Raw genomic sequence first — 18,507 nt, forward strand, 5'->3', positions numbered from 1 at the left:
GAGGGGCTCGCCCCCGCAACCCGGGCCTGCGCGCTCTGCTTTGCGGGACGGACCCTCCACCCTGCTGCGATTTGCAGTGCTCGGGAAGGCAGAGCCGCCCTCCAGCAAAGACCGCGGTGGGGCCTGCCCCCTTGCGGCGTGGGTGTGCGGTGTTCGCCGGGACAGCGGGTGTGAAAGTGATACCCCAAGCGCTGGAAGTTTCTGATTGCTGGCTCGCGCCCCTGCCCCATCGCAGGGTCCCTGGGAGAGTTTTTGGGCCTGCTCGAGCAGCCGCGGTGATGGGTGAAATGGAAAAGCATCTAACCCCCGTCAGCATCTCACTGACTTGTTGCACTTTTATTCATTTATTTGAGTTCCCAACAAAGCGTTGTACTAGTTTTGTTTTTGAATGAGATGTACATATGTGATCAAACATGGACACTGCCTGAAAGAAGCTTAAACCTAATTTAGTTGTTGAGGCTACGAGTCAGAAGACCTGTCTGCATCTGCAACTGTCCCTTCTTAGCGAGGTATTTTTCATTGTCCTAAACAAATGTTTTTCTAATTCCGTCTCTCTCCCTCCCACCTTACTTCTCTCTCCTCCCCCTCAAGCTTTGAATCTTCTCCCACCTTTTTGGAGATTTTGCCCCATCACTCATCCTTTTTCCTGTATCTTTTACTTTGTTCCTCTTCCCCCAGACTATGCTCAAGAACAAGTCTTATATTATCAAAGGCAAATGTACTCTAATCTCCATATAATCTCATTTACTTAACTCATTTCATTCCCCCTCTCCTTTTTTTTTTGCCCTAGGCTGGAGTGCAGTGGGCCTATCACCGCCCACTGTAGGCTCGATCTCCCGATCCTCCCACCTCAGCCACCACGCCTGGCTAATTTTTGTGTTTTTGGTAGAGATGGGGATCTCGAAGTGTTGCCCAGGCTGATCTCAGAACTCCTGAGCCCAAGCTCTTCCCCCTGCCCCCCAACCTGTGCCTCCCGAAGTGCTGGGATTACAGGCATGAGCCACCACGGTTGGCTTTCCACCCTTTAAAAAAAATCTCATTGAAACTCTGAATAGAGGTCAGGCGCAGTGGCTCACGCCTGTAATCCTAGCACTTTGGGAGGCCGAGGCGAGCGGATCACTTGAGGTCAGGAGTTCGAGACCAGCCTGGCCAACGTGGTGAAACCCCGTCTCTACTAAAAAAAAAAAAAAAAATACAAAAATTAGCCGGGCGTGGTGGCCTGCACCTATAATCCCAGCTACTCGGGAGGCTGAGGCAGAAGAATCACTTGAACCTAGGAGATGGAGGTAGCAGTGAGCTGAGTTTGGGCCACTGCACTCCAGCCTGGGCGACAGAGCGAGACTCTGTCTCAAAAAAAAAAAGAAAAGAAAAAGAAAAAAAAAAAACTCTGAATAGTCTTTATATGACTAAATATAATGCACTTTCTTTCCCTCTGTGGCATTTGGCACTGCTAACCTCTCTCACTTTCTTCAACTCATTTTTTTGTCATCTGTAACAGTACACTCTAGGTTTTCCTTCCAGCTGTCTAGGTGCTACTGCCTACTTTTTTCTTCGTTGGCATATCTTTTTCCGTTTAGTGTTCTCCAGGTTCACCCCATTCCCCAGTTGTCACAATGGTTAAACATGGCCACATCCTTGATTCTAGCTTCTACTTTTATGCTAGTGACACTGGAATTTATCTCTATGCCTATATAGCTACCTATGGGATATCTCCTCGCCCCATTAGCACTCAAATTCAGCATATCCCAAACAAATAATCTGACTTTCCGTTTGCCCTCCAACTTTGATGCCTCTTTTCCTTTTAACATTGTATTTCTTGACTCAAAATGGCATCAGTAATCTTACCAGGGTCCCAAGCCAGAAATCTAGGCCACTGTTTGAGTCTTTCTCTCTTCTCCAACACCTCAGTCTAGTCAGTCGTCAAGTTCTTTTTATTTTGCTACCTTGATATTTTCACATAACTTTCAGAATATAGATTAGACCTCATGGCCTGCCATTTCAAGTCTGTCCCGTGTCCACCTCTTTAATCTTCTTTTCCTTCATTCTCCCTCATAATTCCTCCTCACTCTGCCTGCCCACTCCTCCCTGTTAGTCACTTGGTGGGCCCCTTTGAAATCCAGCTAAAGTTCCAACACCTCTGGGGACTCCTTCCTTGACTCCACCACCCTACCATCTGATCCATGCCTATTTTTTTGCGGTCAGTTCCATAGCATCTGTATGTACCTCTCACACAGGGTTCTCAACCAGGGGTTATTTTACCTCTCAGGGAACATTTGGCAGTGTCTGGGATTCTTCGTTGTCACAATCCATGAGGGGAAGGGATAATCCTGGCACCTAGTTGGTAGAGGACAGAAATGTTGCCAACCATCCTACAATGCACAGGACAGCACTCTTACATTTTTTGGCCCAAAATGTCAGTAGTCCCAAGGCTGAGAAACCCTGCCTAACATATTTTGTTACTAGTGCTTTATATATTTTTTTCTTCTCCACTACACAAGGGACCTTGTCTTGTTTTTGCATCCCTAAATCTTGATTCAGGGCCTTTCTTCTATAGTAGAAGTTAAATGTTGGAAGAAAAAGAAATAAAGGAAGTAATTGCTCAACTCCAGAGATGAGCAGCCTGTCTGCTACCACAGGCTACTTGATAATTTCAGTGATTTTTCTCCCCATTACCTTTCTTTAATGTTGCCTTTCAAGGATGCTCAAACTTGTCTATTTTTCATTTGTTTGTTCAGCAACTGATTTATTTTAAAAATATTATATTGATTTTTCTTTATTCAGCATCAGTTGGCTGTCTTCTGTCCATGTATCTTGGCCACCTATGAAGTGGTAAAAGATAATTAGCTAGCTTTCAGAAAAATAAACCAAATAGGCCTATTCTTATCAGGTTGGTTGTTCAAAACTCTGCAGGCCATGATGACTTCAGCAAATAAAGCAATCGAATTACAACTACAAGTGAAACAAAATGCAGAAGAATTACAAGACTTTATGAGGGATTTAGAAAACTGGGAAAAAGACATTAAACAAAAGGATATGGAACTAAGAAGACAGAATGGTGTTCCTGAAGAGGTAAATTACGAATTCGTAATTAAGATCCACCAAAACTATTTTTATAAAAATAAAGCATAACTTTTAAAAATGTTTTGTGAAAATACTGAAATTGAAGTGATTTGCTTCACTGTCAATTTTTTTTTTTTTTGTGCGATGGAGTCTCGCTCTGTCACCAGGCTGGAGTGCAGTGGCGCGATCTCGGCTCACTGCAACCTCCGCCTCCTGGGTTCAAGCAATTCTCCTGCCTCAGCCTCCTGAGTAACTGGGACTACAGTCGCGCACCACCATGCCCAGCTACTTTCTGTATTTTTTTTTTTTTTTAGTAGAGACGGGGTTTCATCATGTTGGCCAGGATGGTCTCGATCTCTTGACCTCAAGTGATCCACCCACCTCAGCCTCCCGAAGTGCTGGGATTACAGGCATGAGCCACCATGCCCGGCCCACTGTCAATGTTTTTAGAAATTCTGCTTTTCAAAAGGTCTTTGTAATAATTAAATATATTACCATATTTTAAGGCTTAGTGAATAGTTACTGAAGGGATGATCATGTGATAATACTTAAGAGGTAAATAAATGACTAGCATCATAAAATATGTAGAGGTGTGTGTGTATAAAAATAATATGTGTAGTTATATACTAATGATATATTAACATACCATATTGGCATAAAAATGCAGATAGTACCTAGGTTCAACCAAAAGTTTTTCTTAAGACAGTGCATTTAAATATGGCTGGGTTTTTCATACTGTACATAATATGGAGGCAGTTCAGTTTGTCTTTGCACTACTGCTGGTTCATCGTACTAAGGTTGAAGATAGGTCGTTTTTGAAGTTTGAATTTAGGATTGCAAATTAAAGGTATAATTAGAATTTCTAGGTAATACTTTTTTCTTGTGATTGAACAATGTTCAACACTCATCAAAGTATGAATTAAACTTTTCAAGTATAATTATTATAAATGAAGGTGGTAAATTGGTCTTTTTAAACACTTTAAAAAATTCTTAGAAGAAAATATAGTGAGAATTTTAAACATAGCTAGTTATACAAAGAGTAACAGAGCATAATACTTACAACTTTGTGTTTTTTTTTCCCTCGTTAGAATTTACCTCCTATTCGAAATGGGAATTTTAGGAAAAAGAAGAAAGGCAAAGCTAAACAGTCTTCCAAAAAAACCAAAGAGGAAAACACAAAAAACAGGATAAAATCTTATGATTATGAGGCATGGGCAAAACTTGATGTGGTAAGTTAATCTAGTCATTTGCCTCTTAATATTTGAGTAAAATTTTCTGGGAGTTAGCTGATAATTGTGGGTTAAGTGAAAAATAATGTAGAATTATGGCCTGTGTCTTTCTCTTATATATGATTTTATGTGGAATAAACAATTACATAGCTCTTTAGTTAATGAGATAATTTTTTTTTCTGCCATCCTCTTTCAGCGAATGGTGGCTAAAACAGCCAGGATTTTATTTTTTCTTTCTTTTTACAAAAATTACTATTTACTTATTACTATTTATCCAGTGTCCTCTTCATCCAGTTTCCTCTGGTGGTTACATCTTTCTTAGCTGTAGTATACAGTATCAAAACTAGGAAATTGACGTTGGTACAGTGGGTGTATGGTTCTATGTTATTTTATCCCATGTGTAGGCTTGGATAACCCAACCGCAATTAAGATACAGATATATGGCACCTCCACAAAGATTCCCTTTTTGCCATCCCTTTATAGTTATACTGCTCCTCTCTTCGCCACCTTCTCTAACCCATAAACAGTCAGAATTCTAAGATACTCCCAGAAAAGAATGACTGTGCAGATGTCTTTGTCGTAAACTGAAGGACCTGTAGAAATCTGCTAAAAGAGAATGCCTTTGTGTCTAGTCTTAGGACTGGGGCTGTGTGACAATAAACATAGGCCTGTCTTGATCCTAGGAAGTTAGGCTTCTTTACCCTTCTAGACTGGGATAGCAGATGTGTGTCCTCCCATCTCCCAGATGTGATACACAACGTACTTGGAGAATCACCACCAGTGCTCTGTCTTACAACCCTTTACCAGTGTTTCATGCAGCCGCTGTCGTGTCAGCCTGTGAAAGAGAGCCTGTTGGCCAGCCCTATTCTGCACTCTGATCTACTTCAAGGGTTGATTTGGTTAGGGGTATGTATGTTGGGGGATGTGATAACCAACTGATGAATTTGGAATATATATTCCTCTTTAGTTTTTAAACAAGTGTTTATTATATAATATTTGATTCATACCAAAGAATATGTAGAGTTATATGTTCTAAAGCATAGTAATAAAATGAATACATGAGCCTTCCTTCTAACTTAAAGAGAATTTTTCCAATATCATTGAAGCTACTGGTATTCTCCTTTCTAATCCTATGTTCTTTTCTCCCCTCTACTCCCAGAAGTAACCGCTGTCTGATTTCTGTTTATTATTTTCTTTGCATTTTTGTGTTTAACATTTTTACTGAGGTATAATGTGCATCAAGTCCAAAAATCTTAAGGGTGCATCTTCCTGAATTTTTACTCAAGTGTACACTTGTGGAACCACTGTTTGGATCAAGATATAGAACATTCTGGGAGGCTGAGGCACGAGAATGGCTTGAACCCAGGAGGCGGAGGTTGCAGTGAGCCAAGATCACACCACTGCACTGCAGCCTGGGCCACAGAGGGAGACTCTGTCTCAAAAAAAAAACAAAAACAAAAAACATTTCCAGCCTCGCAGAGGCCTTCCTTTCAGTAGATGACCTCTGAAAAGTAGCCACTGTTCTGACCTCTCATACTGTAGATAGTTTTGGAATTTCATATAAATGTATTATACAGTATGCATTATTTAAGTTTGGCTTCTTTTGCTGTCATTATTTGAGATCCATATTGTGAGTAGCAGCAGTTCTTTTTCATTGCTGACCAGAATTCCATTGTGTGGATGTGTCAATTTGTGTATCCATTCTCTTATTGATAATACTTTTGTATTGTTGGCGGTTTGGGGCTATGACGAATAAACCTGCTGTGAACATTCTTGTATTTGTCTTTTGGTGGATATAAGCACCCTAGAGGGGATTTGCTGGGTCATAGTTTATAAATACATTTAGTTTTAGAAAATACTGTCAAACAGTTTTTCAAATTATTTGTGTGGTATTTTTCTTAATAAAACTAAGGCTAATTAAGAGAGCGCTGGGACTTTTATGGAGTTTGCCATCTGCTTCAGGATTGTCCCAATATAAGAGAAGTAAAATTTCGGGTCTTGAATTTATCACGTTGGAACTACTTTCTGAAAATAGAATTTATTCTCAAGTTCATGTAGCCTGTCTTCGTTTTTTTTGTGTGTGTGATTTTTGTTATATAGCCTGTTCCTTTTCATCAGTTGGTGTCTTTTTATAATGCCCTTTCCTGAAAGGCATCATCTCAGATGATTTCTTATAGAGATGTTTTCTACACAGGCATTTACTCATTCAACAGATATTGATTGAGCTTCTGCTGTATGTGGGCAATGCCATCAAGATTGTACTGCATAGCTTGCAGTTGTCATTTTAGTGTCTGTATACAAGATATAGTTGTTTAATTCCCATTTCATTCTAGTTCAGATCTGAGCAGCTGCTTTTAGTGTTCTGCTGCTGTTAGTTTTCTATACATGTCAGCATAGCAGGGTTGGATAATCCTGGCTACAATGTTGGTAGGCTGGTGGTATTTCTAGAATCTTCATGCTAAAACACATAGCTAAATTTTAGTCCATGTTTCAATGTTCATTTAATGAAACTATGCATAGTTTTTTTATTTTTATAAGCAATTTTTTTCCTATGTAAATAACTTTAGTGTTTGAATGCAAAAAGAATTTTGTTTACAAAACAAGATAAAGTTTGTGTTTAAATGTGCTTTAATGAACTCTAATGGTCGTCACGGTGGCTCACGCCTGTAATCCCAACACTTTGGGAGGCTGAGGCGGGCAGATTGCTTGGGCTTAGGATCCAGACCAGCCTGGGCAACATGGCAAAAGCCCGTCTCTACAAAAAATAAAAAAATTAGCTGCGCATGGTGGTGGATGCCTATAGTCCCAGTTACGTGGGAGAGCGAGGTGGGAAGATGGCTTGAGCCCAGGAGATGGAGGTGGCAGTAAGCTGACATTATACTACCGCACTCCAGCCTAGGCAGCAAAGCCAGATGCTGTCTCAAAAATAAAATAAAAATAAAATCTTACTAAAAATCATTGTTTTATCATATAAAAAATAAGAGGAAAATTCTGGTGGTGGTCTATGAGATTATTTATTACCATGAAACTAGTGTGAGTCAAAAGAGATTGAGAATCGTGGGACTAGCACATTTTTTATTTTTCCTTTAGTAGAGGCAGCTGTATTTTGGAATACATTGAGAGACAGTATAACATATCAATTGAGGGCTCTTGGAGGAAGTAGACTTGGTCACTTACTAGCTGAGTGACCTTGAATGAGTTAACTAACTTCTGCATTTCAGTTCCCTCAAGTGAAAAACATGGGTAATTATACCTTCCTCATAGGTTATTGTGAAGATTAGGAGTTAATGTGCTCTTTTTTTGTTTGTTTTAAAATAGCAGTTTTTTGTTTTAAAATAAGGAAGAAAAATTTTTTTTAAAACTTTTCTGCTACTGGGTGCTAATTATATTAGTTTAGGGCTATTTGCAAACTTCCTTTAAGCCATAAGACCTAACTGCTAATAGTTTGTGATTTAGGGGTGATTTGTACAGTCTATTGACTTAGCTTTATGAGTTCAAAGTCAGATTCTTGGTTTGGATCTTGGTTTTCTAAACAAAGGCATCTTTTTCTCTGGATGTAATCTTAACAATGAGAGATTTGGGTTGCTTTGTAAGCCTGTAGGTCCTTAGGTTGTAACAATTTACATTCATTTGAGTGTATTTTTTCAGTATGTCTTTTGTTTTTTCTCCTAATTGTATAATTATGACCCCTGTTTTCCTTCTTTTGATTTTAGGACAGTATCCTTGATGAGCTTGACAAAGACGATAGTACCCATGAGTCTCTGTCTCAAGAATCAGAGTCGGAAGAAGATGGGATTCATGTAGATTCCCAAAAGGCTCTTGTTTTAAAAGAAAAGGTACTAATTAGTTAGGTTTTGTTTTTTTTCGGGTAAGCAGGAGATGTTGAAAATCATGTGGATCCTACAGTTTCTTGAGCATAGTTTTAGTAGGTGTTTAAACTTTATGTTGTTATTGGCTACACCCCTCTCTGGAGGCATTGTAACATAGTGGTTAGGAGTACATGCTCTGGAGCCAGATTACCTGGGTTCAGATCTCCGATAAGTTCTTTAAACTTCTGAACTTCAGTTTTCTCATCTGCAAAATGATAATAATAATATTACCAACCTCAATGGGTTCTTATGAGTAGTAAGTGAACTATTTTATGTAAAATGCTTGGACCGTACCTGGAGTTGTCCACTGTTTTTAGTAGTAGATTGAAGTAACTTGAAATTAGTGTGTGATTCTTGGCATAAATATTATATTCCACTCCTCGGTATCAAAGGCTATCTTTGGTTACTGTTTGGAATGTTCAGTATCTCCCTGAGGGATGCCTCATTATTATAAAGCCAGCTATATTACTTTCACAAAGGTGGAACTCTTTTCAGATTAAACTCTATTCTTTTTTTGGGTTACATTTCTGTAGGTTGGCTTGTCAATAAGGAGTATAATGCTGGGTGTTTTACTCATTTTTCTGCCTGGGCTCTTGGGTTGTGCCCATACAGTGACCATGTACAGTTACCCTTGAACAGTGTGGGGTCAGTGCCTCATGCAGTAAAAAATCTGCATTAACTTTTGACTCCCCAAAAACTACTAATAGCTTACTGTTGACCGGAAGCAGTATGGATAATGCAAATAGTTGATTAGCACAAATTTTATGCATTATATGTATTATATACTGTATTCTTACAAAAAAGTAAGCTAGAGAATAGAAAATGTTATTAGAACATTTTTTTTTTTTTTGAGACAGTCTCACTCTGTCGCCCAGGCTGGAATGCAGTGGTGCAATCTCGGCTCACTGCAAGCTCCGCCTCCCGGGTTCACGCCATTCTCCGGCCTCAACCTCTCCGAGTAGCTGGGACTACAGGCGCCCACCACCACGCCCGGCTAATTTTTTGTATTTTTTAGTAGAGACGGGGTTTCACCGTGGTCTCGATCTCCTGACCTCGTGATCCACCCGCCTCGGCCTCCCAAAATGCTGGGATTACAAGCGTGAGCCACCGCGCCCGGCCGTTATTAGAACATTTTAAGGAAGAGAATGTATATTTATTTATATAAATATATTTCACTGTTTAGAAGTGGATCATATAAAAGTCTTCATCCTTGTCATCTTCACATTGAGTAGGCTGAGGAGGGGGAAGGGGAGGAGTTGGTCTTGCTCTCTCAGGGGTGGCAGTGGCAGAAGAGGTGGAAAAGGTGGAAGGGGAGGCAGGCACACTTGGTGTAGACTTTTATTGAAAAAAATCCACATTTAAGTGGACCCACGCACTTCAAACCTGGGTTGTTCAAGGGTCAACTGTAGTGAATTTCAGAATTTGTAAAAAAGATCATTTTATATAATTTTCTTTTCTTTCAGGGCAATAAATACTTCAAACAAGGAAAATATGATGAAGCAATTGACTGCTACACAAAAGGCATGGATGCTGATCCATATAATCCCGTGTTGCCAACGAACAGAGCATCAGCGTATTTTAGACTGAAAAAGTAAGAACTTTCTTTAATGTGTGTGAATGTGAATGTCTTATATATATATGGAGACTTATTTTAAAAAGTTTGGAATAAAGTGTGGAGGACAGATTGAAAATGTATTGCATTTTCTTTTCGACTGTAAATTCTTATAGCTCACTCCTTTTTGTTGAATTATTTTGTTTAAGCCATTTTAAACATCTGGTGCTAAAACCTTGTTCCCATAGCTCACTTTACTGAGGTATTCCTCTAAAAATTCAGTAATGGTGTTCTTTTCTAATTCACAAAACTGAAAAAGTTAGTTGGATATTTTTAGAAATTAATATCCCGTCATTTTGAAAAACCATTTATCCACTATTTAATCTAGAGAACATTTATTATGGAAAACTTAAAATATGTTTCAACATTTGTTTGTCTTTAAGTCATACTGACTTTTAAAGTAAATAATGTGGAAGAATATAAATGTGGTATTGTCTTATCACATGCAGATAACCAACCTATCATAGGGGTTTTTTAAAAAGATAAACACCATCAAGGAAGACATTCTTACTGTTTTAATTACTTGGAAACACAAATTTTATTGGTATCTGAGTTTTTACTATTTAAATAACATTTTTATGTCTTTGAAACTCATGATATTAATCTTCTAAAAATTAGGGGAATATTTACATTTTATAATATTCGATATCTGCAATATATGTAGCATATACATAAATTGCAGAGAATAGTTTAAAATAAGCCTATATAAGCGCCCCTCTCAACTTAAGAACCAGAACATTACCATTATTTTTGAAGTTACCTTGATGCTCCTTTCTGTATCCTGTCCCTTGCCTCCCTCCCAGTTAACCTCTATCTTGAATTATATATTTGTCATCCTTTTGATTTAAAAAAGGTTTATTATATATGTATATGTTCCTAAATAATATATTGTATAATCTTGCTTATTTTTGAGCTTAAAAGTATATCATACTGTGTGTAGTTTTCTGTGGCTCACCTATTTCTCTATTATATTTTTATGATTCATTCTTGTTTTGATGCTTATAGCTCTAGAGCTCTCATTGTAGCTGTTATATAGGATAATTTCTTTTTAGAAATATACCGTTGTGTGTCTGTTCTTGTGTTGCTGGATTGTTGGTTCATTCCCTTCTTCCTTTTTTTTTTCTCCCTCTCTCCCACTCTTTCTTCCCTCCTTCTGCCCCTCTTTCTTTCTATTGCCCACCTTCTGTCCTTTCTTTCCTTATTTCAGCAATGCTATGAACATTTTTGTACATGTTTCTTGGTGTTGGGTCATAAAATGTGTAGATGTTCAGCTTCACAGGATGATGGCAAAGGTAGTTTGTTGTTACACAGTTGTTACAAAGGTAAATGGATGAGTTTACATTCTCATTAGCAGTGTATAATAATACCTATTTCCTACCCTTACCAACATTGATATAATTGGGCTTCTTAATTGTTTTCAATCTAGTGGGTGTAAAATGGCATTTCATTGTGTCTTTGAAATGACATTTTGCACTTCTCAACTATTAGTAAGGTTTTCATTTCTCAACTATTTGTAAGGTTAAGCATCTTATATATTTTCCACTTTTTTTTTTTTCTTTTTTTTCCCTGTGAAATGCCTATTTGGTGTTTGGCCATTTTTTTTTTTTTTTAGGGCTTTTCCTATTGATTTATTTTGAGAGTTTTTTATTCTGGATAACTAATCTTTTGGTCTTTTTCATAATAACTATCTTCTGTCAATTTGTAGCTTATCTTCTTTATGGAATTTTAATGAATATAAACATTCAATTTTAATATATTTCAACTTCTTGATTTTTTAAAAGGATTAGGACTTTATAAAATGATTTGTTCAAAAAAATAGTTTGCTGGTTGAGTTCATAATAGTCTCCTCTAATTTCTTCTAAACACTTTTAAGACTTAATTTTCACATTTAGGCGTTTTCACATGTGCTGAAGGTTTTTCCAGCTCTATTTTTGGAATAGCCCTACTTTCCCCTGTGGATCTGCCATGCTACTATTGTCATATGTCATGTTTGCCGAGATCACTTTCTCATCTCTCTGTTCTTTACACTGGTCTATTGCCTGTCCTTACATCCATTCCACACTATCTTTAATTATTATAGCATTGTAATTGTAAGTCTTAGTATTTAGTGTACTGCATATTCTCCTACCTTTTATTATTCAGGAATGTCTTGGGTATTCTTGGACTTTTACTCATCAATATAACTTTTAGAATCATCTTCCCAAATTCCTTAAAATATCCTGTTGGGATTTTGATTAGAATTGCATTAGATTTATAAATCAGTCTGGAGAGATTCATATTATATGTTTTTGTACTTTATTATAGATGAGTGTGAAATATCTCCACTTAATATTGTCATTAATGTCTTTGAAAACAGTCTTACAATTTTTTGCATCTGTGTTTGGTAGATCTTTGTTAGATGTTTTGTTTGTTTGTTTCTTGTTGGTCTCTCGTAGTCACCTTACCAAACTTGTAATACTTCCAGCAATGTCTCTAGATTGTTTTGAGTTTTCTTTTTGGACCATCTTATCATCTGAGAATAATTTCAGGCTTTTTTCTTTGTTTCTAGTCCTTATGTTTCTTTCTTGTGGAACTGCATTGGTGAAGACCTCTATGTAATACCAAGAAAAAGCAGTGATAATGGGCATTCTTGTTTCTTGCATTAAAGGGAATGCTACTAATGTTTCACCATTAGGAATTATAGGCATACTTTGTTTTATTGTGTGTCGCTTTATTGCGTCCACAGATACTGTTTTTACAAAATGAAAGTTTGTGGCAACCTTATATCAGGCAAGTCAAGCAACTCTGTTGGTGCCATTTGTCCAACAGCATGTGTTTATTTTGTGTCTCTATGTCACATTTTGGTAATTGTTGCAGTATTTCAGATTTCTTTTATTATAATTGTATCTGTTATGGTGATCTCTGATCAGGGATCTTTGATGTTTCTATTGTAATTGTTTTGGGGAGCCATCAAGCACACCCATATGTTCTTGTGCATTCTGTCTGCTTCATTGACCAGCTGCCGCCCCCCCATCTCTCTCCTTCTCCTTGGGCTTCCCTATTCCCTGAGACACAACAGTATTGAAATTAGGCCAGTTAATAACTGTACAGTGAGGCCAGGCATGGCGGCTCACACCTGTAATCCCAGCACTTTGGGAGGCCGAGGCGGGCAGATCACTTGAGGTCAGGAGTTGGAGACCAGCCTGGCCAACATGGTGAAACCCTGTCTCTACTAAAAATACAAAAAATTAGCCAGGTGTGGTGGCGCACGCCTATAATCCCAGCTACTCGGGATGGTGAGGCAGGAAAATTGCTTGAGCCCAGGAGGCAGAGGTTGCAGTGAGTTGAGATCATGCCACTGCACTCCAGCCTGGGCGAGAGAGCGAGGCTCCGTCTCAAAGCAAACAAACAAACAAACAAACGAAACCCTACAGTGGCATGTAAGTATTCAAGTGAAAGGAAGACTCACAGATCTGTCACTTTCAATTGGAAGCTGGAAATGATTAAACTTAGTGAGGACGACATGTGGAAAGCCAAGACTGACTGAAAGCCAGGCCTCTTGTGCCAGTGAGCCAAGACGTGAATGCAAAGGAAAAGTTCTGGAGGAAATTAAAAGGGCCACTCCAATGAACACAAATAATTAAAAGCAAAAGAAGCTTATTGTTAATAGGGAGAAAGTTTTATTGGTCTGTATAGAAGATTAAACCAGCCACAACATTCCCCTGAGCCAAAGTCTAATCCAGTGCAAGGCTCTAATGCTCTTCAATTTAGTGAAGGTTGAGAGAGGTGAGAAAGCTGCAGAAGAAAAGTTGAAAGCTAGCAGAAGTTGGTTCATGAGGTTTAAGGAAAGAAGCTGTCTAAAAAGTGGAAGGTGAAGCAGCAGGTGCTGATGGAGAACCTGCAGAAAGTTATCCAGAAGATCTAGCTGAGGTCATTGATGAAGGTGTCTGTGTTAAACAACACATTTTCAGTATTGACTAAACAGCCTTCTGTTAGAAGACAGTGCCATCTAGGGCTTTCACAGCTAGAGAGAATGCCTGGCTTCAAAGGACAGTCTGATTATCTTGTTAGGGGCTAATGCAGCTGGTGACTTTTAAGTTGAAGACAGTGCTCATTTACCATTCCAAAAGTCCTAGGGCCCTTAGGAATTATGCTAAATCTACTCTGCCTGTGCTCTACAAGTAAAGCAACAAAGTCTGGATGACAGCACGTCTATTTATGAACTGTTTTACTGAACATTTTAAGCCAACTGTTGAGACCTACTGCTTAGGAAAAAAGATTTGTGGGAAGCCGAGGCGGGCAGATCATGAGGTCAGGAGATCGAGACCATCCTGGCAAACACGGTGAAACCCCGTCTCTACTAAAAATACAAAAAATTAGCCAGGCGTGGTGGTGGGCACCTGTAGTCCCAGCTACTCAGGAGGCTGAGGCAGGAGAATGGCGTGAACCCAGGAGGCGGAGCTTGCAGTGAGCCAGATCGCGCCACTGCACTCCAGCCTGGGCGACAGAGCGAGACTCTGTCTCAAAAAAAAAAAAAAAAAAGATTTATTTCAAAGTAGTGTACTGACAGTGGACCTACTCACCCAAGATCTCTGATGGAGATGTACAAGGACATGAATGTTGTTTTCATGCCTCCTAACACAATATCTGTTCTGCAGCCCACGGATCAAAGAGTCATTTTCAATTTCAATTCTTGTTATTTAAGAAATAGATTTCATAGGCTATAGCTGTCATAGATCGTGATTCCTCTAGTGGATCTGGACAAAGTAGATTGAAACCTGGAAAGGATTAACTATTTTAGATGCCATTAAGAATGTCCATAATTCATGGGAGGAGGTCAAAATATCAGTGTTAACAGGAGTTTGGAAGAAGTTGATGTCAGCTCTTATGGATGACTTTGAGGGGTTCAAGATTTTAGTGGAGGAAGATGTGACCGAATTGCTGCACTCTTGTATTCAAACTTGAATGATCAGTTGCTTCTTATGGATGAGCAAAGAAAGTGGTTTCTTGAGATAGAATTTATTCCTGGTGAAGGTGTCGTGAACATTTTTGAAATGACAACCGAAGATTTAGAACATTATATAAACTTATTTGATAAAGTGGCAGAGTTTGAGAGGATTAACTCCAATATTGAAAGAAGTTCTATTATGTAAATGCTATCAAACAGCATCACATGCCACCACCACCACCCTGATCGTGCAGTGGCCATCAATATCAAGGCAAGATCCTCCAAAAGCACAAAGATAAATAGTCACTGAAGACTCAGATAATTATTAGCATTTTTTAGCAATAAAGTATTTTTTAATTAAGGTATATACATTGTTATTTAGACATAAAGCTTTTGCACACTTACTAGATTACAGTATAGTGTAAATAAAACTTTTGTATGCACTGGAAAACCAAAAAATTTGTGTGACTAGCTTTTTTGTGACATTTACTTTCTTGTGGTGGTCTAGAATCAAATCCACAATATCTTTGAGGAATGGCAGTATTGCTTTTATTATGCTTAATTAACTAAAAGGAGGTGGGAAAAATGCCTTCACTGGGTAAGTAAATTCGATTTTCAAGGATTTCAGAAACAAATTTTGAAGTTTTGGTTTAGTAAATTAGTTTTGTTAACTTTATTTATTTTAATGTTTTTAAATTGCAGATTTGCTGTTGCTGAGTCTGATTGTAATTTAGCAATTGCCTTGAATAGAAGTTATACAAAGGCTTATTCCAGACGAGGTGCTGCTCGATTTGCTTTGCAAAAATTAGAGGAGGCCAAAAAAGGTATTTTCTAGTCACTATTTAAAAAATTCTTTAACAGTGTTATCTAACAGATGCTATATAGAGAATACTGAGTAATCACAGTTACTACCTTCAGAGAGCTTTCTGTATTTGAACAAAGGTCATTTTTGCAACTGAAATGGTATCTTGATGTTTTTAAGAAAGAATGCATTATTTGCCACCAATCAGAATTTGGTTCAAATTCTCATGTTACTAAGTACTAGCTATGTGACCAGTATCTCCTCTGATTTTCAGTTTCTCATCTGTAAAATAGGCATTAAAATGTCTTGTTGGCTTTAGTGAGGCAAGAGGTAGTGTGTTTAAAGCTCATAACACATTTTTGTTCACTTGTAAATTCTTTTTTTTTTTTGAGACGGAGTCTCGCTCTGTCACCCAGGCTGGAGTGCAGTGGCGCGATCTCGGCTCACTGCAGGCTCCGCCTCCCGGGGTTCACGCCATTCTCCTGCCTCAGCCTCCCTTGTAGCTGGGACTACAGGCGCCTGCCACCTCGCCCGGCTAATTTTTTGTATTTTTAGTAGAGACGGGGTTTCACCGTGTTAGCCAGGATGGTCTCGATCTCCTGACCTCGTGATCCGCCCGCCTCGGCCTCCCAAAGTGCTGGGATTACAGGCGTGAGCCACCACGCCCAGCCTGTTCACTTGTAAATTCTAAGCCTTCTGTTATTTCATAAAATAGGTTTGTATATTATAAATCACAAAATCTGAATAAAGCTGATATTTAATTGGATTTTGCTGCTGCTTAGGTTTTTTTTTTTTTTTTGAGACAGAGTGTTGCTTTTTCACCCAGGCTGGAGTGCAGTGGTGTGATCTCGGCTCACTGCAACCTCTGCCTCCTGGGTTCAAGTGATTCTCCCTGCCTCAGCCTCCCAAGTATCTGGGATTACAGGTGCCCACCACCACGCCTGGCTAATTTTTGTAATATTAGTAGAAACAGGGTTTCGCCATGTTGGCCAGGCTGGTCTTGACTCCTGACTTCAGGTGATCCGCCCACCTCGGCCTCCCAAAGTGCTGGGATTACAGGAGTGAGCCACTGCGCCCGGCCTGCTTCTTGGTTTTATGATGTACAACTTATGATATGATAGCACGTATCCTTCCTGAGGCTGGTGGAAGATGGTTTGTCATAGGATTTTTTCTGCCCTGGGGGAGAAGAAGAAAGTACAGTGGCTTGGCTCGGCACAGTGGCTTACGCCTGTAATCCTAGCACTCTGGGAGGCCAAAGTGGGAAGACTACTTGAGGCCAGGAGTTTGAGACTAACCTGGGCAACGAGGAGAAAACCTGTCTCTCCTAAAAATACAAAAATTAGCTGAACTTGGTGGTGTGTGCCTGTAGTCCCAGCTACTCAGGAGGCTGAGGTACAGAATCACTAGAACCTGGGAACTGGAGGTTGCAGTGAGCCAAGATGGTGCCACAGCACTCAGCCTGGTCAACAGAGTGAGAATCTGTCTCAAAAAAAGAAAGTTCAGTGGCCTAATGATGGTATTTCTTTGTTTCTCCTTTATTTTGCTGTAGGACAGTTGCCTAATTGTCACAGGCAACAAAAGATTGTTTTGTACAGGTTTTAAAATATTACCTATCTTTAAAAATTTTTTTATCTTCTCTTTTACTTAGATTATGAAAGAGTATTAGAACTGGAACCAAATAACTTTGAAGCAACAAATGAACTCAGGAAAATCAGTCAGGTAAACTGTAGTTATTTAAATTAAGTGTTACTTATGACCTTTATTTGAAGAAGTAAAGCTTTTTGCATAGGTTTTGTACTATAGATTTCTTAATATTGAGATTTTCTAATTTTAATTCTTTGTACTATAGAGTTTTACTAAATGAATTTGCAAGCTAGAGGGAGTGTAATGGTATTTAAAGACCCTTGCTTGTTCTAAAAGTTGCCTGAGATCTTTAGAACTACTACTGCTTTACTCTTTCCCAGATGACAGAATTATTATTTTTTTATCCCACTGATTTTCTTCTTTTTTGGCTTATGCACTGATTGAAACATTGAGAGAAAAGTGACAGTGATTGGGGAAAGTGTGCTTTTAAATATTACCATTACTATTGCACATAAGATCTGGTAAATACGTTAACTTGATTATAGTTGTGAACTGTATTATATATTTTTAAAATTTTGCCTTAGGTCAAATAATGACTGTGAATATTGAATTTGAGAAGTTTGGTGATGTAGTTGTAATGAACTATTATGTCTGAAAACAGCTCCTAAAACAGTGCCTGGCCCGTATAGAAATTCAATAAATATTTGTTGAATAAATGAGCAACTATTTTTAATGGATGCTACTTATTTATTTATTTAAAATAATTTCAACTTGTATTTTAGATTCAAAGGGTACATGTGCAGGCTTTTTACATGGGCATATTGTATGATACTGAGGTTTGGGGTATGAATGATTCCGTCACCTAGATAGTGAGCATAGTACCCAATAGGTAGTTTTTCATCCCCTCCACTCCCCACCCCCAGTGTTTCTCTCCCCAACAGGTAGTCTATAGTGTCTGTTGTTTCTGTTTATGTCCATGTGTACCCAATGTTTACCTCCCACTTTTAAGTCAAAACATGCAGTATGTGGCATTTGATACTAATTTTAATTGAAATGAGGAGCACATTAAATTTATTATATACTTATTTTACTTTTTACTTTAATAAGTAGAAAGATTTTGAATTAGAGTAGAAAATGTTATTTTGATTATTTAAAATGTGGCAGAAATTCTACTGTATTTGAGGTATTTATGTTTTAAGGTCAAATATATATGCATCTTGCATTACTTTGTTTTATTTTAGCTGACTGCTATGTCTCCTAGGCTTTAGCATCCAAAGGAAACTCATATCCAAAGGAAGCTGACATAGTGATTAAGTCAACAGAAGGAGAGCGAAATCTAATTGAAGCACAACAGAATAAGCAGCAGGCCATTTCAGAGAAAGATCGGGTAATCCAAAGCTATCCCAACATACAATGTATATCTT

At 38.4% G+C, this 18,507-nt stretch overlaps 1 protein-coding gene across 3 annotated transcripts in view; it reads left to right on the forward strand.

Moving 5' to 3' along the window:
* Nucleotides 1-18,507, forward strand: part of RPAP3 (RNA polymerase II associated protein 3) — a 42,370-nt gene that overhangs the window by 305 nt on the left and 23,558 nt on the right. For 2 of the 3 annotated variants that reach the window (XM_055295123.2, XM_055295124.2), the window contains exons 2-8: nucleotides 2,911-3,069; nucleotides 4,149-4,289; nucleotides 8,003-8,125; nucleotides 9,622-9,749; nucleotides 15,400-15,521; nucleotides 17,148-17,218; nucleotides 18,345-18,470. In XM_055295123.2, the coding sequence (XP_055151098.2) occupies nucleotides 2,914-3,069; nucleotides 4,149-4,289; nucleotides 8,003-8,125; nucleotides 9,622-9,749; nucleotides 15,400-15,521; nucleotides 17,148-17,218; nucleotides 18,345-18,470 (867 nt within the window). In that variant the 5' untranslated portion in view covers nucleotides 2,911-2,913. Of the gene's footprint in view, nucleotides 1-353; nucleotides 510-2,910; nucleotides 3,070-4,148; nucleotides 4,290-8,002; nucleotides 8,126-9,621; nucleotides 9,750-15,399; nucleotides 15,522-17,147; nucleotides 17,219-18,344; nucleotides 18,471-18,507 lie in introns of all 3 variants that reach the window. The other variant, XM_063611282.1, reaches the window with a different exon arrangement.

Source organism: Symphalangus syndactylus, chromosome 10 (genome assembly GCF_028878055.3).
Source record: "Symphalangus syndactylus isolate Jambi chromosome 10, NHGRI_mSymSyn1-v2.1_pri, whole genome shotgun sequence".
Lineage (NCBI taxonomy): Eukaryota > Metazoa > Chordata > Mammalia > Primates > Hylobatidae > Symphalangus > Symphalangus syndactylus.